This window comes from Suillus discolor (assembly GCF_016758755.1).
Source record: "Suillus discolor strain FC423 chromosome Unknown F5147scaffold_117, whole genome shotgun sequence".
Taxonomy (NCBI): Eukaryota; Fungi; Basidiomycota; class Agaricomycetes; order Boletales; family Suillaceae; genus Suillus; species Suillus discolor.
This window is the reverse complement of record NW_024541364.1, coordinates 74500-100471: the sequence shown is the minus strand read 5'-3', so window position 1 is coordinate 100471 and position 25972 is coordinate 74500. Positions and strand designations below refer to the sequence as shown.

At 44.6% G+C, this 25972-nt stretch overlaps 8 protein-coding genes across 8 annotated transcripts; 4 read left to right on the top strand and 4 right to left on the bottom strand.

The window, feature by feature from the left end:
- Positions 1-1561: 1561 nt before the first annotated feature.
- Positions 1562-2317, bottom strand: F5147DRAFT_780859 (uncharacterized protein; the record flags this gene model as incomplete). Its single annotated transcript, XM_041442531.1, has 3 exons — positions 1562-1988; positions 2037-2192; positions 2241-2317. The coding sequence occupies 3 exons, from the start codon at positions 2315-2317 to the stop codon at positions 1562-1564; spliced, it is 660 nt and encodes a 219-aa protein (XP_041285700.1).
- Positions 2318-2410: 93 nt separating this feature from the next.
- On the top strand, positions 2411-4670 carry F5147DRAFT_780858 (uncharacterized protein; the record flags this gene model as incomplete). Its single annotated transcript, XM_041442530.1, has 11 exons — positions 2411-2572; positions 2641-2798; positions 2872-3632; positions 3691-3704; positions 3754-3861; positions 3920-3933; positions 3996-4126; positions 4176-4308; positions 4369-4468; positions 4522-4548; positions 4608-4670. The coding sequence occupies 11 exons, from the start codon at positions 2411-2413 to the stop codon at positions 4668-4670; spliced, it is 1671 nt and encodes a 556-aa protein (XP_041285699.1).
- Positions 4671-8705: 4035 nt separating this feature from the next.
- Positions 8706-9484, bottom strand: F5147DRAFT_587452 (uncharacterized protein; the record flags this gene model as incomplete). The annotated part of the gene is made up of 2 exons (XM_041431992.1): positions 8706-9243; positions 9297-9484. 2 exons carry the CDS (start codon positions 9482-9484, stop codon positions 8706-8708), a joined length of 726 nt encoding a protein of 241 aa, XP_041285698.1.
- A 1184-nt stretch (positions 9485-10668) lies between these two features.
- On the top strand, positions 10669-11266 carry F5147DRAFT_658595 (uncharacterized protein; the record flags this gene model as incomplete). Its single annotated transcript, XM_041434469.1, has 3 exons — positions 10669-10818; positions 10869-10979; positions 11192-11266. The coding sequence occupies 3 exons, from the start codon at positions 10669-10671 to the stop codon at positions 11264-11266; spliced, it is 336 nt and encodes a 111-aa protein (XP_041285697.1).
- Positions 11267-12801: 1535 nt separating this feature from the next.
- On the bottom strand, positions 12802-13816 carry F5147DRAFT_658594 (uncharacterized protein; the record flags this gene model as incomplete). Its single annotated transcript, XM_041434468.1, has 5 exons — positions 12802-12959; positions 13115-13142; positions 13210-13478; positions 13517-13595; positions 13652-13816. 5 exons carry the CDS (start codon positions 13814-13816, stop codon positions 12802-12804), a joined length of 699 nt encoding a protein of 232 aa, XP_041285696.1.
- A 2940-nt stretch (positions 13817-16756) lies between these two features.
- F5147DRAFT_587454 (uncharacterized protein) lies at positions 16757-17686 on the bottom strand (the record flags this gene model as incomplete). Its single annotated transcript, XM_041431994.1, has 3 exons — positions 16757-17302; positions 17363-17434; positions 17474-17686. 3 exons carry the CDS (start codon positions 17684-17686, stop codon positions 16757-16759), a joined length of 831 nt encoding a protein of 276 aa, XP_041285695.1.
- Positions 17687-18072: 386 nt separating this feature from the next.
- On the top strand, positions 18073-20576 carry F5147DRAFT_658592 (uncharacterized protein; the record flags this gene model as incomplete). The annotated part of the gene is made up of 10 exons (XM_041434467.1): positions 18073-18327; positions 18481-18542; positions 18608-18890; positions 19012-19128; positions 19232-19279; positions 19330-19626; positions 19834-19948; positions 20131-20201; positions 20273-20415; positions 20507-20576. The coding sequence occupies 10 exons, from the start codon at positions 18073-18075 to the stop codon at positions 20574-20576; spliced, it is 1461 nt and encodes a 486-aa protein (XP_041285694.1).
- A 795-nt stretch (positions 20577-21371) lies between these two features.
- Positions 21372-22302, top strand: F5147DRAFT_587453 (uncharacterized protein; the record flags this gene model as incomplete). Its single annotated transcript, XM_041431993.1, has 4 exons — positions 21372-21434; positions 21490-21792; positions 21850-22041; positions 22120-22302. Coding segments are annotated over 4 exons (741 nt in total), but the record flags the coding sequence as incomplete, so codon positions are not given.
- Positions 22303-25972: the final 3670 nt, after the last annotated feature.

The following is a 25972-nucleotide window of genomic DNA, read 5'->3' as shown; positions in this document are numbered from 1 at the left end:
GAGGAAAATCTCCGTCGTATTGTCTGCTGTAGAAATGCAGCAGAATACGAATCCGCACGCCTGGATACTGGCATTACCAAACCAAGCATCTTCTGTGGCTTCCATTCTGACCATATTCTCCCAGTTCCGCACTCCTTCGGTTCAGACATTATGCACGTGGCTGCCATCAACACTGGAGATCTCCTCATACCACTTTGGAGAGGGACATTTAGAGCCGACCCAACGGATGATAAAGCAACATGGGCCTGGGCTGTACTAACTAAGGAAACTTGGAAGAAGCATGGATCGAGTATCGCTGATGCAACTCCATTCCTCCCAGGTTCTTTCGATCGACCCCCTCGTAACCCTGCAGAAAAAATCAACAGTGGTTACAAGGCTTGGGAGTGGTTACTCTATTTCTATGGTATGGGGCCAGCAACACTCTATGGGATCCTTCCAGATCCCTACTGGACCAATTTTTGTCACCTCACTCGAGGTTTGCGCCTTATGCAACAATATCATATTTCCCACTCCGAACTTCTTGATGGCCATCAGCACCTCCTTGACTTCGCCAATGAATTTGAAGAAATCTATTATCAGCGGTGCAATGATCATCTTCATTTCGTCCGCCCATGGATTCATTCACTAACTCATATTGGCCCTGAGACTGTCAACAAAGGCCCTCCAATCTGTTCTTCTCAATGGACAATGGAACGAACAATTGGTAATCTTGGGCAAGAAATACGCCTGCATAATTCTTCAGTCTATGCTAATTTGTCTCAACGTGCCATCCGACGCTGCCAAATCAATGCTCTCAAGGCCATCATTCCCACGATCGAACCCTCAGCCAACGTACTCCCAAAAGGATCGCTGGATCTTGGGTAGGGCTATGTCTTACTCCGTCGAAGGGAGAGATCACCTCACGCAGTCCGTCCTTGTGAATCTGACGCTATCCTTCAGTACTTGGCCACCAGCGACATTCATATTCCTTCTGCTCCTCCTGTGACTAGATGGGCTCGACTGTGTCTTCCTAATGGACAGGTTGCACGATCGGCCTGGAAGGAAAATGCGATGTCAAAACAGCCAAGGATGGCACGGAATGTGAAGGTAAGTTTTTTTGATTGATTGATCGCATATATTGATTCCCATTAAAGTTGTTAATTGATGGGCATACGAGCATCGCTGAGGTCTATTTCTATTTCAATATGACAATTCACGATCAGCAGAAGACATTCGCGCTGGTGTCTGAATTCAGTCAACCACACCCGGAACTCGAACATTCTTTCCAAACAGTCTTCGCATGTCGTCATCATGGCGACAATTCATTAAAACTAATTGAAGCATCTACTATACAAGCTGTGGTCGCAATGGTTCCCCATCACTTCCCTGGAATTAATGGCACTCTCTTCTACCTTATAGAGCGCCCAGGTTTGGACTTGTTGACCATGAGTGGTGCTGGGGAAGATATACTGGACGAAGAATAAGGTATGTACAGTTGTTCCGCAAAAGAAAAGAAGCTGATCACATCATAGAGAAGTTGATTGCATCGGAAGAGAAGACACATTTTTGTCGATTAAATACTCTAACTAAGGTCTTTGAGCTCTTGCTTGATTCGATGCACTGTAAGAAAACTATTATCGGTATGTGATCGATCATACCACTTTGCATCTTCTTCTTGTGACACATACTTCCAATACAATGAGTCAGGCCCTGGGGGACTCGGAGTGTCGAAGAATCCTCTCTTTTTGGGGATGGTGATTGTGCTCTTGATCGGAGTCTTGATCTGTGGTTCTTCAACGTCATTTTCCGGCTCTGTGACGCTGCTCGGATCGTTTTTTGGAGGGGGAAGGACAGGTGGTGGATTCTTGGGTTCGCTTTCCGGCTCTGTAACACTGCTTTGATCATTTTTTGGAGGGGGAAGGACAGGTGGTGGATTCTCGGGTTTGCTTTCTGGCTCTGTAACACTGCTTGGATCGTTTTTCGGAGCTGGTGGTGCAGTTGTAGCAACACTATATCTGTTCAAGTGAAAGAGCGTGAGGGTAAAAATAAAAACTCACTGTGAGACTTGCGGTAATTCCATCAGTGATACCAGACGTGCCCGAATCCTGAGGGCATGGGAAGAAGGCCAACATGCAGGATTGCAAAGTAGATCATCGGACAAAGTCATGACCGGGGTACTGGAGCGGGTGTCATTGGAATCATATGTATCGATACTAGATAAAGTTGTTAGATCTCAAACCGAAAACATGGGTCTGGCTCACCTGGTATCAGCTTGATAACCATCAAGATCTGGATCTGAGGACATGTCCAAAAAATCCTGGATGGCTGGTGGTAGCATAATGGTGTCTGGTAGTATTGGTAATGTGCGGACTTGGTGAGTTTCCTTTCTCAATCGGATCCAACTATACCTTTCTTATTCCTATACCACATCATGTCCATCGACAACAACTCGGACATGACAGCGATAACCCCCGCCGGATACACAGAGTTTTTAAAGACTCACATTAATTCTTCCCAGTTATTTTTCCCGTCTTTTGATACAAGTGTTTCACAACAATTGTATGCACACAGCGACACATCTGATCCAACTAGCGTGAGTTGTTCTATAATCAGAGAAATGACACACCGACTCAATATAATCTCTCTCTTCTGTTACAACAGGATGACTCCTTGTCCTTCAGGGATTCCGATAATGATGTAGTTGTGCAACTCAAATGCCAACTTATGGAACTACAACACACAGTAGCAAGTCTCCGCGCAGATTTACTTAAGGTCACGAATGAGAAAGCATGTTTGAGCTCAACCTGCCAAGCATTACAGTAAGTGCCATATCATTTCATGCGCATATATCCACTAAAAACATGCATATACTACCCATCAAAACTTGTACAGTAATGTGATTGTGAATATACGAAGCTCTGCGAGCTCTGTTGCATCAAGCTCCTCATCCTCGACCCCCTCCGATGCACCCAATACCACAGACGAACGAAAACCGTCTATCATACTGGATGGAATGACTGACGAAGAGTGCGATCGAGAACTCGACCCGACAGACTATCGATCGGTGAAGTCATGGACAAAAAAGGAGTGGCAAGAACACTTCCCACCAAGCACGTCAGCCGTACCTGGTTCTTCTTCGAAAAAATCAGCACGTGGATCCAAGCGTATGGCACAAGGTATCAATGTATCTTGTACTTACCTCCAGAACGAGGATGGCATACCTCTCTCAGCTCAGCGCGCCAAGGTAATTCAGACAACAATGTTGTCATGCTTCCGTCAGCTACATAACCAAGGACTGGCACCAGAATCGATCGGACAAGCTTCACTCGATGTCATCAAGTGGCTGGTTCACACGTTGCGGAAGGAATACTTCGAACTTCGTCTTTGTGCTGACAATTGGAAAACCACCAAGCTTATGACCGACAATTACTCCCAATGGTACAACTACCACATCAAGAAAAAGGGCAGCAAGCGCGTGAAGACTGAATCCGAAGACATGTGTTTTGAAGAAGAGAGCACCTCCGAGACGACGCCGATCATTACAAAAAGAAGTTCGCCTGATCCTGACGAGAATCATATGACAAAGCGACCACACATTGATTCCGATATGTCATCCTCCTCATCGTTGGATGAAATCGCAAGTTTTGTTTTACGTTTGTATTGCTACTAACATAATAGGTCTATACTAGCCACTAGCGTCACCCCCTTCAGCATCAAAAGAAGTCGTATGTTCTAATATTTTCATTGCTTACTGCTGACATAGTCGGTCGACAGTTAACAACACTCCCTTTGCCACCACACAATAGCACTGCACCTGACCGTGAGCCAACCCCACCACCACGAACGGACAAGGGCAAAGCAAAGGAAGTTATTACCATGGAGGTGAGTTGTTCGTGGTACATTTTGTGCTGATGCTAAATCCACGTGTCTGATTTTATAGGTTAAAAACCCTCTGTAAGTTCATTTCATCATTTAATTGTATGGTTGCAATACACTGATGCGATCATTTAACTTAGTTTTAATCTTGTTCTCAAACCTCGGCCCAGACCTATTCCACCGCAACTTCCTCCGACTTCTATCAATTCTCCACCTTCTGAATCCCACTCTGCTATGATACCGCCCTCCAACGAGAACACACCAGTCTCCTGTGCCAGAGGTCCAATCGAACACCGATGCAGTTTCACTAGCTGTGAAAGTGGAACTCGTTGGAACGACTCACACTGAACAAACGAAGACCGTGATCGTGGTCGGCGACTCGAAGCCTAATAGCATTAAGAAGCGCCAGCCAAGCACCAAGCCAATGCGGGTGAGCCCAAAGATCACTGCGCGGTAAGATATTCTATTATTACCAGACCAATCAAACCTGATTCTATGATCCATATCAAACAGAAATCTGTGTGCTCTCGACTGGCAATCAAACGGCCATCAAAAGGAACCAGCGACCATTTTCGCATCTTACTGGAATGGGCTATCTAAAGCCGACAAAGAAGTGCGTCTTCTTTTGTTATATTGATATCTATCTAATACCATTTACTATTGTAGATATACAAGTGCAAGGCAGCTGTTCAGGTGAGCGCTACCCACTATATTCTATTTCACCATACTACACTAATGGCCCTGTTCTATAGCTCAAATCAGCTGCCAGTGGAGTCAGTACTACCAGCGATGATGTGGGCGTGGACGAGGAGTAGTGGATGGCAGGATGGCGGGCGGGCGGACGAGGTGCAGCGAGCAGCGATACTACATCGAATGATGGTGATACCACCCTAACCCAAGCGATACCCGTAGATAGCCTCATTTGTCCGCATTAGTTGTGTATCAATATGTTTTTGAGTCAAACCGAGTAATAATTTGTATGTAAATGTGTATCTAAAAATCTAAAGCCATCGAAAATCCCATCTAAACGCTAAAAACTTGTCTTGATGTCTATATTTTTTTATCTCAAAAAGTGACATTTTGGCAAAAGACCTCGAAACGGATTGATAAATTTCATAGGGCTTATATTTTTCGATTTGTATCTACGTATATCTGCCTCTAAATTGTCGATTTTCACTGGGGCTGAGTACTCGGTGAGTGTTGATGACGTACTATACTTATTGTGCTGTATGGTAGCTAGTACTACTTGTCATATGTATATCCTATATCTTTCATCGTAGGATGTACCGAAACAAGGGTGTCGTTATAGATCCTATACTTGCCGTGTGCCTCTCCTGTACTTTGGGTATATAGATCCTATACCTTGGTTTGTGTGCCACCGGTTTGTTGGTATTGTTGCTGTGCCGATACTTCGCTCCCAGTACGGAAATAGAGCTATTTCACATGCTCATTCAGTGCGCGTCCAGGCTCTGGTCAATATTCTGAACTAGACCTCTTATGGTGACTGGATGTTGGATAATTTTCAAATAACTGTATTATTTATAAGAAATATGCTATTTATGTACAAAGTTCTAGCTTTATCATACACATCTAAATCATTTTTCGTCAATTACACAACGTGTGAATTTGACAGTTGGTGGTGTAACCTTTTTCTAAATGTACTTGATGTGGCAGTTTGAGGAGAACGTAGTGCACAAGGATCTACGCTCGGTAAAATAGCCGTCTGCACCACCTACCTCATTTGCACGATTCGAATCAACCTCCATTGATGAATTTAATTCTACGAGATACAGCCTGTATTTGGTGATTCCCTTCTCTTTACTCTGTTTCTTTCACAATTGACTCAACAATCACTCTGCACCCCATTCCATCATCCTTACCTCAAGCACAATCCCTCTCCCTCGTCGAAGTGCACACTCTTTGTTACAAGTAACATCGGTCACGTGGCCCCCCTATCATTTTCCTCTCATCCTCGCCCTCACCACCTACCGGCTCCTCCTCCTCTACCGACTTTCCGTTGACCGGATCCTCGGGACCGTTCCCGTCCCTCGCATCATCCGCCACTATGCACGTGCACTGCACGTTCCTCTTCTGATTCGACCACCAATGTGGTCCCGCACCTCTGACTCGGTCTGACTCGTGCCACCAATGTGGCTTTCCTCTTTCGGTTTCCCCTGACTGCGGATTCCCTCACGTTGTATTCTTACCGTTGGTCCGTTCCAACGTTTCTCGGTCTCATTCCACAATTCGACCATCCATCACTAATCCGGCTATGTTGCCAACGCACCTATACCATATTCGCATCCCCTTTACCCTTACCTACTGTGCGGTAGCCTTGCCCTTAACCCTCTCCACTTAGTATAAGTAGTCGGTCACCCTGTACTAGATTCTCTAACTTGAATCTACTCAATCTTCCCTGGAACATACTTCCCTCTGAAGCCCCCTCAGCTTCAGTCTCTAGTATCTTTTCTTAGTCGCTCATCGCAGCTAAGTCTACCTCGATCGACCTCATCGTTCGGACAAGACTGTCCTTACTTTGAGTGACTTCTTAGACATCCGTCTACCAAGTCACGTGACACGCGCGTACTGTGATCACTGCCGGCACGACCGTCGCCAGTATCACTTGCTATACCGGACCCTTCCGGTTACGTCACGAACGTTAGCGGACGACGCCCCTCTTAGGGCTCCACCTAACAGATCTATTTGAGTGCGTAACACTCTTGGGACATTCACATGTTTACCGTAACAATCCTGTCCTGTACCCCCTGCCATTTTTCAGTCAAGCGACTCAAGCCACACCACCACCAATAACCATGCCTCGGCCAAAATATGTCTCCATTACCTATATGGTGGACTGCTAGCCTGTTCATAGTGGATATTCCTCTCTTGCAGGGTTCCGTTTGATATCTTGGTGGTGGGTGAATCCGGTAGCAGTCACAGCTTCTTCAATACTTCATTTGTCAATTATCCTTCACTGAATGAGCATACAGTTGGTTGCATCCTCGCTTTCGAAGTCAATGTTCTTTTCTCAGTGCAGGCAAGATCATCCTCACCCTGTGGCACCTTCACCTCAGTCGGATGAGCCGTATAGAATCTTTCGGCTTTTCTGTGCACTGTCTTCAGTGGTGCAAACATTGTTTGCATTCGCCATTGCTTTATGAAATACACCTCATTCTGCATTTTCTCCCTCATGTGCTAAATGAGCGGTGCGATACAAGTTCAGGAACAGCAATAAGCGTAAGACTTTCATGTCCCCTTCAACTTCAGGGGGAGGGACCACTTTTGCTGAAGACTGATCATGACATTGATTCTTCAGCTAATCCTGGTCAGTGATCTCGATTCCTGGCGCTTGGTCCAATCATACCAGCATCCATCGTGCCAACTCCAGCCCTCAACCACATGGAAATACACGTGCAGCATGGCCTGAACCCTCAACCTCTTCTCTCTCTCAGCCACACTACATCCACAGTCTGACTCATTCCACCCACCCTCCATCTTCTCCTACTGCTCATTTTTAACCCATCTCAATTTCTGATGCTATGTGTCATTCGTTGTTTGTTTGATCCCACAATCACACACAGTAGCCTAGAAGAACGACATATCAGACTTGAAGGCGAGTCCCTCCATTATTTATATGGTCAAAATAGAAATAGGTTTCAAAATTGTGAAAAAAAAACTTCTTTTGTGCTGGTACATTTCATTATATAGGATATTTGTAAATGGGTTCGGTTAAATATATGGTTATGTTAGCCCCCTGGCCCTGAAAACAAAAATGGCAAGCCTGTCAAATTGATTTTGGCAATGTATCATTAAGAAATACAGCATATATATCATATATCAAGTGTAAAGATAACCATTTCATATATCACACAAACTGACCACTATAACCACCCAATATATCATTGATAGACATGTAAGTAACCTACTGTATCCCTCCTATGGGGTAAACATATGAACAATATATTATATATATGATTATATACTTTGACATCCGTGTTCGCAACAGTTTCAATGGCATACTGACTTAAGTAAATCAAATGAATCACACCAATGCACGTACAATGAGATGCAATCATATACGTATTGTATATACCATCAAGTTATGGCTTCTGCAGATGGAACAGTGCCGAGTGCGGAAGTTTACTATCAGTAGTCTATACAATGTATATAAAAGATATATAAAGATATATGGTAATTGTCATCTATATCTTTATATATCTTTTATATACATTGTATAGACTACTGATAGTAAACTTCCGCACTCAGCACTGTTCCATCTGCGGAAGCCATAACTTGATGGTATATAATGCACCAAAATATAAATGTTATTGTCAATATATATTATATTATATATAGGTTGTATAAACTAAGTATCGTAAACTTCCGCACTTGGCACTGTTCCATCTGCGGAGGTTATTACTCTATAGTACATACTTAGCATATATACATAAAGATATAATATTGTCAAGACTACGTGTATACTAATTTGAACATCACGTGACCATACCCATGTGACGCTCGCGGACCTCAAGAGAACATGAGGCAGAGGCACAGGGCGGAGGGCGGAGGGTACAGGGTAAATAGAAATTCTGGGAGTCGGATGTCTTTGTAGGATGAAGTCACATGATGGAATTTGAACTGCCAAATCCATTTCAACACTTGCTGAATTACAATGGAGCACGCTGGAGACCCGTAACGACGTGAATTCTATGTGTATTTGTATCGTAAATCATAGCAGTAGTCCATGTACGTTCCCCCTGTTCATATGAAAATGCAGTATGTAACATATGAAGTTAACAACCGATCAGCAAGATCATGAATGATTGTTACTTCGCAGAGATTGTACATCATTAAGCGACACCAATCTCTTGTAGTTGCTCCGCAGTCAGTGGCCACTGGTACCAAACGCGTCCGTAGTTGTACGACTTAGCTGCATGAACCCAAGTCGGACAAGAAATGTCCTTCACAACCGTCTGGCATTGAAGACACGTATATTTGATCTTCGTTTGCACCCACTGATTCCCATAATATTGCTTGCCGCTCGGATGGAAAATTATGTTGTAAGCAGGTGCCTTGCATGAAGCATTGAAACATCGGAAGATATCGAGTCCCCAAGGCCTGCCGTCTCTCAGATTCGAGAGTGCCAACATCCTGGTGTCGACCACCCATTGTCGTTTGTCGTTTATGTCGGTCTTGATATCTGCAAATGAGAGCAACACTGGCGAGTGATTCATTGCATGCCTATCCTCCCCAAATGACTCCTCCAGTGCGTCCCATATCTTCATGTCGTATATGTAAACGTTCTCTATAAATCGATTCAATGCAGGCACAACGACCACATCCATGGTGGATACGCCTGCAAAAGCGAGAACGAAATCGAATATATCTCTGAGGGATGGTAAGTTAGATCGAGCTTTCGCGCTTGCGATGATTCAGGTCACCTTTCAACAATAAGCTTCAATAACTGGGCGCTTTGATTGACCCTCCCAGTGGATCCGCAGGAACATATAATGAGTCCACGAACACACGGCCCAACTCCAGATTTTATATTGATGGAAGAAATGGCCTGCGTTGCAGATTTCAAATTCGTACCACCAATGTAATTATCGAGCAGCTTCGTGTGGCACATGTGAGTCATTTAAGATGCTTTGGACACGCAGGTACTGACCTCATGAATCGGCACTGATTTTGGATTCTTTTCATTTCCAGATACGACGAGATGTCCTGTTTCAGTATCGGAATGAGTGTTGACGAATATGAGGAGGTTTCCCTCGTAATTGATATTCCGGAGCCATTCAAAGTGTGGTGTCATGGCGCTAGGATTATTGTTACCAGACTTCAGCACCCGTGTTGCTGTGTGAAGCTATGAATGTTTAGAAAACATATTTCAATCAGATGTCATACATATTATTCACTTACCCTCATTGGATTGATGTTGAAGTGTTGCTTGAGTGTTGCTTGGACTAAGTTTGATGCATAAGGGGTGCCATTTGAAGGTCGACTCTGTGACCTTCGGTTGCCCTGTGAGCTCATCGGGAGAGCAATCGACACATCCATAGTCGCCTAAACCCTTACTGATGCACACTGGGATATGGCAAGTTGACACGGTGCACCTCCAGATGTACGATCCGACGTCATGACAATATATACAACACTGAAAACAATATTAAACACGTTATTGTATGGAGAGAGTGCTAAAATTCATACGATTGTAGGAGCCTTAATTTCATTTGTGACTTTGGTAGAAATCAAAGGTTTTCGATCATCTTCATCGACGACCATCAGGCTTGTGACATCTCCCACAATCAAAGTCAATTTGACATAAGGCACGCGCAAGGACTGTCTGTTTGGGTTACGGCATCTAGCGATGTTTCCTGGTGCCACTGCATCTGCAGGTTGAGTCTCTGTCCTTGCTGGATGTTGTTGCACCGCGGATACCTGTGATGGTGCTGATTTGGATGCTGATTTGGATGCTGATGCTGACGATGCCGATGCCGATGCTGATGCTGATGCTGATGTTGATGCTGGTACTGGTACTGGGGTTTGCGCTGGTTCTGTTGCATTGTCCCCTGCAACACCTCCCGCTGGTTCTACGCTAGGCACTCCATAGTGATCCGGTGCGATCAGCATATCTCAGGTTTAACAGTCGGTCGTGACGAAACCTTCAAGATTGGAATATAAAAACGAAGCTTGTAAGCTGTTCAGGAAAATCAACATATCGATGTCACGTGACCTACACGTGTATTGATTTTTAATCGGATTGTTATTGGCAAAAACATCAACCACGCCACACATTCGACTTCAGAATCAACCATGCCCTTCCCAACGTCAGACCCAATCGTTTTGGAGATAAAGCCTCGCTCCAAGGATGATATAAATGATATTCTATGTACATTTGGCATTATCATGCAGAATCAGACCAAGACGACACAATTTGTTGTTGGCATAGCTAACGAAGAAATTGTCAGTTCTAATTAAGTATTTTGTGGTGCAACTAATTAGGTGTATCTCAGGTGACCGTTCCGGACAAATGTGTCGACATCCTCAATGTAGTTGCTCACCAGCATTTGATTTATCGTGAGATCGCCTCTACATTGCTGAAGCTTCCAGAATCTGTTGGAAATGTGAGTTAGTTAGGGTTGATAGACGTTCGTAGACGAGGCAGGGCTAGGGTCCCAGTGCTTGAGACCTTAACCCTGGCCTAGGGTTAGGACCAATGTGGTCGGCGGAGGTCCCGAGACGGAAGTGGCCATCATGTGCCAAAGCAAGGCAGTTCCCTGGGTGGACTGTGTCAGTTGGTCAGTCATGGGTGTTTGTTACATGGTTGGTTGGTTAGTCACACATTCCACTACTGCATGACAAGTGGCTCCCTGGGGGGACTGCATTTCTGGAGATGGTGCATGCTCAGTAATACATTTGCACCACCACATGACATCACTCAGTTAGTGTTGACAGATGTTTGTGTTTTTGCGCATTGCTATACACTTGGTAATATATTGTACCACCCCATGAATGTGGCTCAAAGTGGCTCCCTGGAGGGACTGGCTTTGTGCACATTGCTGCACACTCAATAATACACAGGATCACCACAGGATAACATGCTCAGTAATACATTTGCATCATCATATGACATGGCTCCCTGGGGGGACTCTGTTTTTACATATTGCTCCATCCTGCCACTACAACACGCACAGTGGATCCCTGGTGAGACTAAATTTCTGGCATATTGCTACATGCTCAGTAATACATTATGAGACTGCCTGAATAGTGGCTCCCTGGGGGGACCACATTTTTGGATATTGCAGTGTGCTGCCACCACATGAGCAGCGGCTCCCTGGGGGGACCGCATTTTTGCACATTGCAGCATGCTGCCACCACCACGTGAACAGTGATTCCTCAGGACACTGTGTTTCTGCATGTTATTGTTCATTCTGCCACCCCATACACAGCAGCTCCCTGGGGGGACCACATTTTTGCACATTGCAACATGCCACCACCACCACATGAATAGTGGTTGGTTAGTTAGGACACTGTGTTTCTGCATATTATTGTCCATTCTGCCACCACATACACAGCGGCTCCCTGGGGGACCGCATGTCTGGAGCTTGGTAGATTTAGGTTTTTAGGTTTAGTTAGTTGTTTGTTGTTATTTGTTGGTGTTGTTGTTGTTTATCAGGTATGGTGTATTTTATTTGTTGTTATTTGTTGCTAATTTTATCTATTAGGGTTTGGTTTGTTGGTTTGTTGTTGTTGTTTATTTGTTTAAATTTAGTTATTTAGGGTTAGGGTCCAATATAGTTAGGGTTACCAATGAGACTGTTGTACATCAGCTGGACTTCTTCCCTCCCTCGCAAGCTTGGGGGGTCCTAGAAGTCCAGCTGCATGTACAACAGTCTCATTGGTATATGCATCATATTCTTATGAAATCAGAAATGAGAAAAGAGACTCAGTATCTAGTGTCATGCACTATAATCCACTTCTATATTAGAGACTGCATGTGCTATAACTATAACATCTGAGGTATGGCTAAATAAGATTTAGTGACATCCTGTTTAAATTAAGTAACAAGTTATTAAGATTGAAAGTGATGAGACTTAGCTCAAAATCCCTCCAGATCCCAAAGTAAGAGGTGCCAGTCTCTGGAGACATGGATAGCCAAGAAGGACCTAAGAACGGAAGGAAAGTAAGAGGCACCAGTCTCTAGAGACATGGATAGCCAAGAAACAATTGAAACAAAGGAAATGACCACTTGCAGCTGCAGTATGCAAGTGGCCAAAGGACAGGCCACAGGATATGAGTGGATGATAGAGCATTGAGAGAATGAGGTCAGAAACATGGCTGGTTAGTTTGGTTGGTTGGTTGGTTGAAGTTGAGAAAGACAAACCATGGGAACAATATTGACAGTTGATGTATTGTTTGTTGATTTGATATAACATCCTTCCTCTTTCACTTTCCGGGGCCTGGACGAGCACGAGGCGTGACGTCTTCATCCTCAGACACAATGGTCGTGCAGTCCGACATAGCTTTCCTCCTGGAAGTCCGAGAACCACCAGCAGTAGGAGCTGGCGCTGCGGCAGCAGCGATGGCCTTAGCCTTCTTGCCTTCTGAAAAACACAAGTCAGTTCCGAAATGAAGAAGTGACAAAAGAAAAGACTTACTAGGGGCTGAGGTGCTGAATTCACACCGAACATGCACTTCTCTGCACACATTACAACTCCGTCCGGTTAGTCCAATGCAATGAAGAGACTGCCAGGCACACTTTGCACAAGGGTTGTCATGACATATAACTGGCATGGGGCCAGTGGTCATGCAACCAGTCGGAAAATCGCAAGTCGGAAAAAGAAAAAGACATACCTTCTGTTTGATGACAATGATGTCGCCAGTCTTCTCTCCAGCCTCCGAAGACTCACCATCTTCCTCTCCATCTCCATTGTCACCCGCAGTCTCCTTTCCAGCCTCCACAATCTTATGGGTCAATGTGGCAGCCTCCGAAGTCTTCCTTGCCAACTCTTCCTCCTCCGCAGCCTTCTGAGTGATTTCCTCCTCCTCCTCCTCTACCCTCTGATGCTCTTCCTCTACTTCCAAGAATCCTCCACAGTTTTCTCCTCGGCTTTGCAAATCGCCTCCACCATGCACGGGCAGGCAGTAATGCAGTCATCACCCTTCTTGCCAATGGCGGCAGTCAGGGGGAGTGCGATGTGTTTTTCAGTGGCCTCAGTTTGGCATGCGCTTAAGTTTTCCTGAAACAGACACATTAGCATGCAGAGAAACGACAGAAGGAAAAAAACACACATACCATAAACGCGTCCCACTTGCGACACCTTTGTTCCATGTCGCTGATGGAGCACATCCTGTCAAGCAAAATCAATGTATGAAGCTGGTCGAGCTCTGTGACATATGCATCGAATTCATGCAACAAACATTCAGCATCAGGGTTTATGGGAATTTGCAAGAAAGACATAGTAATGATAGTAGCAATGAAGGAAAGAGAAGGAGTGAAGAGGGCGAGAATTTATAGGGAATGACAAATTGATCCACAAAACCACGTCCCATTGTTCCAACCATCCACAATTCCCACGATCCACCAGTCCACTGATTTTCGCGTCGTTCCACATATGGGAATCAGTCATGTGCGCTCAAATCTCACAGATTTTCGCTAAGTCTTTTTTGAGTATGGCTGACCAAGGACGGCCAGTATCTAAGTCCCCCACAGATGTAGTACTCAGATCAGTGTTGGGCTCATATCCTGCCAATCTTATAGGTACCTCACATTTTACTCCTCGACACTCCTTTTACCTTCCGAGAGTTCCGTGTGTTTGTCCAAGTTGTCTGAAGGACATCTGTCCTGTTCTGAGGCCTGTATACACTTCCAATCCTCCGTACCATATCCCGTCTGTGTCTGTTTGACTTCACTGGTGCATTTTTACCTTGTTCATCTATGATTGATTATGTCTTAAGGGCACATACATCATTGGCCCATTAGAAAGCTTGATTAATATGTATAGCAGCACACCTCGTGTGTTATTACATGGATATCTTTGTAGCAGCTCGCCTTGAGTCCTATTACATTTCGGATGGCTTATCTCATCACTGTTTTTGCCTACATAGTTTCTGGACCTTCACACTGTAGGATATAATCTGCCTCACTAGCTACTCGCACTTCACTTCACTTTCCATGCTACGAGTCATAGTTAGTAGAGTCACTTTGGTTAGTTGTACTTTGCACAATCAATCTTTTTGTTCATTCAGAATGATTATTTGGCTTGACCGCTGCCATTTCGCATCTTGCTATCTCTTAGTTCTTTCGATAGGCTTAGCTTAGTCATACTTTGGTACTTCTGCAAGTCTTATACTTTGACATACTTTGACATACCCGCTGTATTATTTCACTCTCAGAACATTTGCTGTTAATTGGAAGCTCTTTGGACGCTTCGCTCAACCTTGGACCTGCATTTCTTGATGTTGGACCACCTTTGGACCTCATCGGACAAGTACTTCAGTACTTCAGACACATCCTCAGAACATCGAGTGCACTCTTGGTAACTTTCTTTTCTGAGCCCATTCAGTGAAATAGTCCGTATCTCATGGCCAGCCCAATAGGACAATTCCCCATACTATATGAGCCATCCCATATGGGCCCATGGGCAATTGTAGCCATAAGATATGGCTGGGCCCATGCTTGACAATACACAAGAGTCTCTATTGGGCCCATAGTCAAATGGTAGGTGTATAGCACATTAGCACCATGGATAATGTTTTGGCCCATGAGTTCGTGACTCATGTCTCAGCCCACATGAATAATGTTTTGGCCCACATGAATAATGTTTCGGCTCATGAGTCCATGACTCATGTCTTGGCCCATGAGTCTGTGACTCACATCTTGGCCCACATGAATAATGTTACATATGCGACACCGGTCACTCACATTTCCAGTATAGTAATGGAACACAAATAATATGAAGTATGTGAAACAGAACAGTGAGGATGATAAAGTCTACATACCGTTTAAAATGTCTTCCACCTTGCTGTACTTTGCATGATTTGCCTCAGAATACAATAAGTGCTCCCCACAGGGCATCTTGAAATGGTTATGAACGCTGTCTCTCATGAACCATGCCCACACACATCTGTCGCCGGTCTGTATGTCTACTGCATGGTGGACAAGCCAACCACAGAACGCTATGATGAGACATGACTGACCTTGTGACCTTGTTGAAACCAGCATGGAGATACATTTATGCAGCCTGGGACACACCAGGTGTTTCAGTCAGTTAGAAATAGGACCTGTCTGTTCTCCAAATGCAATTGGCATTCACTGGGGACAGACTTTCTTGAGGAGATCATTGGCACAATGCATTGCAGCACTGATATCCTCCTGCAGCACAGCAGTTCAATGAATGACCAACACGGAAGAACATACTTACCTTCACCCAGTCCGACAGTGCCCTGGGCACATACCACAAGACGAGTTCTGAAGGGAAGAAAGGACCTATGTATCTTCCTTTGTGAAACTCTTTCTGGATGATGGGGTCCAATTCCGTGCGATACTCATTAACTGAGTCCTTATTTGGTGGGGTTTGTATATGCGTAATTAAAGGGAAGTTTAATTTAAAACCTGATCTGAAACCTTCCGGAACTTTCGCAAATCGATCAAATGTGTTGGCGCTACGTAGCTCTTGCTCCCATGCATCTGCGATATACGGGGTGAGAGGGTTAGTTCTTCTGTGCTTGAGAGCATGGTTGAGCTCCGTGGTCGGACGATCCACATCGCGAGCACAGGTGCTTGCTATTGTGTTGGTTGCTAGAGCAACCCTCTTCTCATTGCCATGAGGTACATAGCTGGCATCCATTCTTGGCCCATAGCGCCTTGTTGATGCGTTCTGAGAAGGTGTCAAAGAGGTTGTCCCATGTTCTGAGGGCATTGCATTCAACTGTGCAGTGGGAGTTGCATCCAAGACAGATGGCGCAGCATGGGAGTTGGCCAGATGGGTCAGCGTGGTCTCGAAAGAAACATGTTTTCTTCTTGAAGTTGCTGCTCTCCGTGTTTGGAGATAGCACTCTCTTCTGAATGCTGCCGGGGCGGGCATTAGGTGTCTGTGTGTTGCGACTAGCGTTGGTATTGTTAGTAGCAGCAGCCTGGTGTGCGTGCGAATGGGAGGTTTCGGTGACACGATGTCATGGGTGATAATGATGGTACATGATGACAGCGACACAATGTCACAAGCGATGATAAAGGAGCGTGATGTCTGAGTAATGATTCTGTGGCGATTAGAGCCAAACAACGTGTGATGGTCAAGGTAACGAACATTTTGTTGATTGAATGTGATGTCGACAAGGTTTTAAATCAATGAAGCAAGCACGATCCATGCGATTCATGGAAAAAGGAATGAAAAGGGATGACTCAGTCAGATTTTGCAAGTAGACTTCGGAATGAATGTACCTGTCTGAGCACAGCGAGTGCTAGGTCGTGATCTTCATTGAAAATCTCTTCTCTAGCCTCCAGGATTAAATCCTGGTTGAGTTCAGCTATACTCCACCCAAAGGGGCCACCGGCTGTGAGGTGCCACAGTCTACGCTGCTGGCTTTGATAAAATAGCAGCGCTCGTTGCTTTAAGGTGTCGAAAGTGTGTCTCCATCGATGGTTCTGGAGTGCAGTCCAGAATTTGATGTGCATGTCGACTCTATCCTCTGGCCACTCATGTTGCTTCATGGCCGTGATCATACATGGGGCAGCTTCATTGAAATGTTCCCAGGACAGATTCTCGTCCTTGGTGATGACAGCTTTGGGGTCACGAGTTTCGTCAGAGTTAATCCACGTTTGTTGTCCATCAGTGTTTGTTGTTAATGTTAGACCTGGTGATTCGGTTGCGAGTAGACTCTTCTTAGCATCCTTCAAGCCTTTATTAGTGAAATAGTAGAGCTCACAATACTCTCCTGCTTTCAACTTCTGCACGGCATAGTGAGACAGGATGATGACTGGTATGGAAGGAACCTTGGAGTTGCCTACAGGAACGAATTTGGACTTGTTTTTCTTTTGTTCCTCTTTGTGAGCTGCTTCTTGTTCATCCGCGATGGTTTGCTGTTGGTCTCATTCTTTTTCCATTGCTAGCCTTCAGACTTCTTTGGCATCTCTAGCAGCTTCTTCAATTTGCTCTGCCCAGAGCTCTCTGGCTGTATTGTTGTTTAACGTCCACAAGGTTGCTAAAAGCTCTGCTGCTTGAGCATCATTGCCGACACTGTTGGCTACGAGTCTAGCCCTGGCTGTTGTGTGATCAGCTGTCCTGAAATCTGGTAATACTGCGTCATTTGGGTTGTCTAATAAAGGAGCCATTTTAAGGAAATGTGAGCAGAAAACAATAGAGTTAGGATTGGAGATTGTCCATGACGTTCAGAAGCTGATGTGGTTCGAGAAGAAAGTTGCTGCGCCACAACATTTTCTCACATGTAGACTATATTCTACGTTAGCCTCGCTAACTTAGAAATTGAATCGCTTAGTAGGCATGCAGCGGTTGGGGACATATTTTTCCTTGCTTACTCGCATAGAAAATGCATGATGTTTCAAGACAAATTGTTTCATACCATGTCATTTGCTTAGGGAAAACCTGTGATTCCTTTCAACCTCAAGGTGTCCTTATATAAAATATTTGGTGAGTCTGGATTTGCTCATCAGTTATTCCTCTCTCAGAGTCTCTCTGCTCAAATTCTCTGTAGCTCATCATGCCTCCTCGTGTTGTTGCCAGCCCCAAGAAGAAACAGACCAAGCGCAAAGGTTTGGAGGTGTCTAAGCGTCAGTCTAAGAAGCCCCGAGCAGCAGAACCTGTCAAGACATCTGGCACGCCACTCATGTCACTCCGTCTAGATAGAATAAGCACTGATGAACCTGATAGACATTCTGGCCGCGCCAATGCAGGAACGGGAGGTGGGAAGGCTCAATTGGAGAAGATTGGAGCATTGTTAGAAGCTCTGTCTTGGGTACACCAACCTAAGGGCTCTATATCCCTTGATTCTACTGTTCCCGTCAACCCTCAGGCTCCAGAACCACCTCACAGCAAGGGCTGAGGTCGTCGTCCAAAGGTCTGATGCATAGTTGTATTTTATTTATTTATGTTGATCGTTCGCATATAGGTTGCACCCCGCCATATAGTTCATCAGCTACTACAAATGTTCCTAACACCTCACGCGCAGATGTCAGTACCGTGGAACCCTTACAGCCTCTAAATCTCTTGTTCTGTCAAGCTGGAGGAAGATTCAGGTTTGCTATGCACACCACTGCTGTCCCTCCTGACCCAGGTCTAAACACTGTTGGGAGGAAAGTTGTTGGGAAGCAACCTCATAAAACTGTAACTGGTCCTAGTGTAGCTAATTCAGTTGCACCGCCAACTGGCTTTCTGGACCAGAACATGTGTGACATCCCTGTGCAAGGATTCATTGGTTCTGATGACAAAGATGACAAAGATGACAACAACAACGAGGAAGACGAACAGAAGGAGAAGGAGGAGAAGGAGATGAGTCACCAGCAGTTTGGCTGGGGAGAGGTTGGTGGACATCACACTGGACATCCAGGTAATGTGTTTGTGACTCTCCTGCGTGCTCAGAGGCAAACTACCAGGATCAGTCGCCTTGTCTTTCAAACAATCTTACTAATACTAATCACAGGATTTTCTGGGCAAGAGCTTCCTTCGCAACCTCAAGTCACTCATCCTCTTACACCAGAATTTGAGTTTCAATATTCCCGCGATGAAGATGACGCGGTTGCACAGACCAATGTTTCATGTGCGGCTAATCCTTCCACATCATCTCATCCAGCGGTCCAACAGTTCACATGTATGATGGGTTGACTTGCCAGTATTGTGCTGACAGTTACTTGCCTTTCAAGATTCCTCTGGATACCTTGCACATGCAGCCACAGTCACAGGAAGTTCAGGTGAGACGATGGAACTCATCCTTGTCGAGGCTCACTCTTTTTCTTTATAGATCACGATGTCACAACCCAACAACGTATTAAGATGCCATCACAAGATGAATGGCCGGCCACGCCTTCCCAATCCTGGAACCCTTGAGTTGTTGCATCAAGTCGAGTCTGACGAGGACCAACCAACTCAGCGGTCTAAAACCAAACAATCCAGGAAACTTGATGGGCCAAAGCCCACTCAACTAGCATGGTATGGTCCACGATGGAAATGTTTTCTTGAGGATGCTAAAGGAGAATGTCGTGTGCAACATGCCCTGGACAATCCCTTCCCAGCTTTAGTTGCCAATTTACCGTCGTCTGTAAGTGAGGTTCTTGTTTCAGTCTTAGTTGCATGGGACCAGGATGGTAAACAATTTGAAGCCAATAAGCATTTGTTCCCTCTTCAAACCAATCTGTCTCATGTCGCAATTCAGGGATTTGGCCACAACAGAAATCTAACATGGCTCGGCTGGTAGGCATAAAACTCACATTCCCGCTGCTCTCATTGATTCAGATCTATACTACAGTTGTACAATGATCTTGCAACCTGGCGATCCGACTTGAAGAAATACGTTATGAGCCTTGCGCCCCAATCATACTCGCTCATTCCCCGCCTTCGGTCCCCATCTAAGAACGTGCAGAGTGGGTAGAACACACTGCTGCAGACTTACTGGAAGGGTCACTCTTCCTATGCTTTGAATTAGATGAATATGTAAGTGATCTTGCGCTGACAGGGTCTATTCTCAGGGAATCTTTCTAGGGTAAAACAAGGAAGTTTGCTCATTCCGCACTTTGTGACGCTGTCATCATCTTCTTTTACACAGGACCTTACCGAATCGCACACAGGCAACCAGACATATTCCACAACCAATTGCCTGTGTCATGTCTGGCTTTGGTCAGCACAGCAGTAGTATTTTTACCTCTACTCGACATTATAATATATTGATTCAAGTTTTCTCTCTATAGTACAACTGTGTTCTCAATGGTCTCGCAAAGAATGGCCACAGAAAATATTACCCAAAGTTTACTGCGAGGGAATACAGCCCTATCTACTCCAAAATGGTCCAAATGCTCAAGGACATCCTTCAGGATCTGTATCATGGCCCTAGGTTATTGGTGCAACTGCAAGAGTGGGCTGAAGCTGGATGGCGAGAATGTTGCTTTTGTGTGTCTTATTTGATACTAATTTCAACCATGCAGGACCGCAAGTTTGAGGGTCGACGGAGCTGTGGGGGCTCAACATGACCACCTGCAGATCATTCTTGACTGAGGCTTCATATTCACGTGTCCAAGTATTTCTGTTTCCTACATCTGTTTACTGTATTTTGTTATCTCGCTTATCATTCTATTATCAATATGATCTATTATGCTACTGCATATCTGGCTGAGTTTTGTGTACAAGGAGGTCTGTAAGCCTCTGTGCAGAGTGACACCTGAATTTGTGCACAAATTCTGTGCATGAGGCAGTCACTGGAGTGTCTGTGAGATTCTGTACAGTGTGGCCACCTGGCCTTCCCAATAAGTAAGCCTTATTAAGCTTGGTGATTACGCATATTGCCAAGCCTAACTAGGCTTGGTTGCAGTAATCCGTCAACACCAGCATTAAATATTGCCCCAAATACCTTTCTACCTTATAGCTAGTACCACCTACTTGTTCCCCGCCCTCCCTGCACATACGAGACATCCCGTGACCTTCCAGACTTACCTGAGTTTCACCCAATGACGGCTTCCCACGCCCCTTCCGCTCTTACTCTACACCGTCGACATCACTGGGCGGTTATAGCCAGTAATCCAAGTGTCTGGCAGGTGTTGTAGGTACTATTCCACTTCTTTAAGGCACCCAAGCTCATGTCATCATCCTAGATCCTGCCCTATACCTGCCTCAGCAGCCTGCACACCATCATCCATTGCTCATCTAATTACAGTAATACAGGAATATGTCAATGTTGCAGGCGATTCAACCAAGAACTGAAACTTCTCAAAGGTACATGCTGGGAAGCATATATTTCATGACATATGGGAGAAAGGCACTGCTCGGAACTTCAGCACTCGTCCCAATGAAAAGCAACATGGACCACTCAAACAGATGTATTTACGCCAGACAAACCACAAGGACATTGCAAATCAGGTATAATTCATTTTATCATTATCATTAATTGGACCACAGGACCCTTGTTTCCAAGCTTATTGCCCAGCTTGATGAACAGCATCTGCGGAAACTCAAGGACACTAATGACAATGATCCAGATGACATCAATGACCCTGAGGACACCGAAAACATTGGCACATCATTTCAGGGCCATATCTATCTCGGTTCTCCTCAACACCCTATGAGTTTTGCTGATGTGGAGCAAGCAAACAGCTCATTGTGCACTTTTGACCAATTTCGCAAGAAATTTTTGATATTCATCAATGAATTCCTTCCTGCCCACAACATACCATTGCCTGATGGGATGACGTGGTTGAGGCCGGCAGCTCAGGACAAGGTTAATTCAATTTTATTTTATTTTCCTGTGATGCTAATTGAACTACATTTCTTGCAGCTACAAGAATATCGCTACCTCAAGGTACACTACGAGTCCATCGTTGACTGGAAGCTTGCAACAGACTATCTCCATTGCAGTCCAAGCTTCCATGGGCATGAGCGCCATGATTGCGCACTAATTCATACTCACAACAAGAACGGCAACACCAAAAATATATTTGCACAAATCTTGTTCATGTTCAAGTATACTGTTGGCGACTGACATTTGGATCTCGCTCTCGTGCTTCCAATGGATGCTCTGATTGGCCCACGGCTTGCCATTGATCAGGACCTGCGCTTTACTCGGCTGCATGCATGGCCTGCAGCATCTTCAGAGTTCCTTTCCATTCATTCAATCATTTGTGGTGCTTTGCTCATTCCAGATTATGCCAATCCTCATCGAGACTTCTTTCTTGTTGATGTTGTTGATTCTGACATGTTTCTGCGCTCCCAGAAAAATGTTTTAATATAGTAGTATTTTGCAATGAGGATCTCATTCTCTAATACTCATTCTGCAAGCTTCCATTGTCTGATGGGGATCCGCAGATTGACATAATGTGAACAGTATTAAGTATATGAACTACTGATCAATCTCTGACCACCCTCCAGCACTTCTCCATCAAAGCGCACCATCCCACTATCAGAAGAATGATGATATCCCTTTCGTCGGCCCACCCGTATATGTAATACACCCCACGTCAGCCCACCCATCTATGTAATATTCCCCTACCTCGGCCCACCCATATATGTAATACACCCCCGTCGGCCCACCCGTCTATATAACAATATTTGCCTTACATCTCTCTTCAGCCCAGCTGTCTATAATATCCTACTCTACATATTACCCAGATGGGCCCACCCATCTCCATGAATGATCATATTCCCCCGGCCCATCCGTCAACATCAAGGATATATATATCATTGGCATACATGGGCCCACCCATCTCCATTGGAAATAATATGTTTCCTGGCCCATCCGTCATCATCAAGGATATACACAACATGGGCCCATAATCCGCTGGCCCGTATGATATGGAATTTGTCACTGAAGGGGCTCGCTGGCTGTGGTTGAGAGGGTTGACTCTGATATTAGAACAGAAGATTGAGTGCTCTCTGGAGTTTGTATTGCATGGGGTTGTGCTGAGCAACCATCTGAGTAAGATGGTGTGTGCAAGTCCTTGCAAAATATTTTTGGTTTCAGGGGCTTTGGTAGAACAATTTGATGGCAGCACTGTGAATTGGGAGGGGGTGGAAGACAAGTGATAGGGTAGGCATGGGGTGGTGTGTCAAGGCCAAGGTGATTTCTTTGTGGAAGAAGAAACTCAGACTGGTAAGAATTATGGTGGTGAAGATTCTGATTTGAATGAAAATTTGAAAAGGTTTCAAGAAGGTGAGGGTGCAGGTAGATGTTGATATTGGTGTAATCAAACTGAGAGGCTAGGATGCCTACTGCATGTTGTATATCTAGTTGATCTTGATAATAGTGGACTTTGTTGTGGACAACATGTGAAATGATAATTAAAATTGTTTTGAAAAGACAATAGGTCTGACTTACTGTATCCGTCCAGCTAAGGAAATTGAGCCCTGAATATGGGTGAGTGTAAGCCGGAGCCATCCTCATTGGACTGATAACCATCCCCCATCATTATGTCTTGTAGAAATCAAGCATAGATACCACTGTTTGTGCTGATGACCATAAGTCTAAAAGAATGAGTTTAGAAAGAAAATGGTAACTGGTAAATATGGCACTAATTTTCAATGCTTTACTATGCGAGACTTGTAAAACTTGAAGGAGAAACATGTCCCAGGACAACAAGCTCAATGACTCCCAAACTCATTACTAATTCACGAGTCAGATGAGGATTTGTACATACATAAGTACTACTAGCAAAGTGCCTAGCAAATTCATGTGTGACTCCCATGTACTAAGGGCTCTAATTAGAAGCATCAATATATAGCCAATACAGTGTGTAGAGTTGGTCCAATCCGAGCACCTGACTCTGTGACTATAGGATTTTCGGCAGCTTGTAGCACAGTGAATCGGTTGCAAACATGTAGCATACATGTAAAAATATCTACTGTATGTACCACCGATGATTTAAGGTTTCAGCCACTCCTTCAACTCCTTCCGAGTCAAGCTTGTCACAAAAACACTAAGTCCAGCAGTGACAGAAACTGCCAGTGTGGTAACACTGTCTTACTAGGATGTGAAAACAGTAAAATCACCAATTTTCAATATCCTACCATGGTCAATGGTTCAGACAAATACTAACGGTCGATAATGTGGTTGTTTGTGGAAAAAGTGTGTTGAGTTCTCAAAGGAAGTACACAGTGACTAAAGGGGGGACAGAATCAGTAACTGGCTTGATGCAGTGCTATGATCCTAAAGAAAGTCAATAACTGGCGCTGTGACACTCGGATCCTCCCTGGGCTGCAAATGGGTCATTGCCATATATGTGTCAAGGAGTACAGAGCACTATGAGTTTCCTTATCATTGTCCATCATTTGTCCAGCAAGTAACCTCTGTCCGAACCCGAACCTGCTTTTCCCGTGCTTTGTGCATCCGCTTATCCGCACTTTCCCGCGCATCGGATACCTCGGAAACGCATTAGGAAGGTCCCTTGTCTATCCATAGTCCATCCAAACTCCATTGGTATGTGAATTTCCTTACCTCGAGGCTTGTAAAATGTGTTGCAGCCTTATTATATGTCCTTACATATTTACTATATTTCCTATCCCTTCCCTCTCCGAGTGAGAGTTTAGACAGTATAAGTTGACTACTTCTTAGTATTACTTACTACACTTCCCTCATACTGGATACCTCTCCCTATAGGTTTACCTTCAAAGTAGTCCCTTGTAGTGTGCGCTTTTTAGCCCCTATTAGGTTCCTTATACCTCCCTATACCTAGACTTTCCTTACCTTGCAATATACCTTTGCCCTCATGCTCTCCGAACCTCGTTCCTTGACTTCCCTATACCTTGTCTGCACTTTCCCGCACTTTCCGCACCTTCGGCCACGCGTTCCCACGCTTTGGATACCTTTGGATACATCCCCACACCTCGCGCATACCTTGTCCGCTATTTTCCTGCGCTTAACGCGCCCTCGGGTCGCACATATCCATCATCGTTCTAGTAGCAAATCCCTTTAGGGTCGAACACGTCTGTATAGACATAGCAGCTAGGCATTAGCTTGACCCAACCTTTTCTTGGCCACCCAGCAAGATTGTTGTTTCCACAGCACAATGCAGTGCTATGACTTCAATGAATACAGATGTACGACTATGCGATAATTCTATAATGATACTCCCTATCTTCACAAACCAATTGGAGATCAAACTAAGCCTCTAAATACGGATCAGCCCGAACTAATATGTGGCTTTGAAACCTACTCTCTGCTGCTCAGGCACTATACAATGAGTGTGACACAGGACAGAACAGAGTACACCCTCTTGATGTAGTCTTAAGTGGGCCAAGTTTCTTAATATTAGTGACTGACTGTTAGTCTTATTTGTCTTCCCTTGCTGATGAAAATATGTATATTCTCCCCACAGAATAGATTTTCTGTGTCTAAAAGAGAACTGGAATATATCTGCACTAGATGACTGATAACCATGTACCAGCTAGTGTAAAAAGTATGGCTCAATGGTGGCCTCAAATATGCTTCTGTATGTCGTGGGAAACAGTGTCAAAAGTGGAATGAAATAACCTAATATTTCACTCAGTGTGTCACTTAGTATCTTAGAGGTGAGAATTTAAAAAAGAGCTTTATGAACACTCTTCTTATTCTCCACTCACTTATTCACACTCAAGCTTAGATAATATGGAAATGGGCTTTCTGTAACTTGGCTAATAGAATATTCCAGAATCTTTCAAATTAACATTAATGGCTGTGCTCTGTGGCTATGCTAACCTGTGATACAAAGCTATGTACACTGCCTCTCACTGTCTGAATGTTAACTTGTTGAATACCATAATGTTGGTCTTGCATATTTGTTATGATGAAGCTTTGCATGGGTGTCATGATGTGCCACCAAGTCACATGAGACTGATTGTGTAATGAAGTTTGAAGTCTTTCAAACTTTCCTCTCAGTACCATAAAAATGAAAAACCCGCGTATGTGAATATGTCAGAACATCACACAA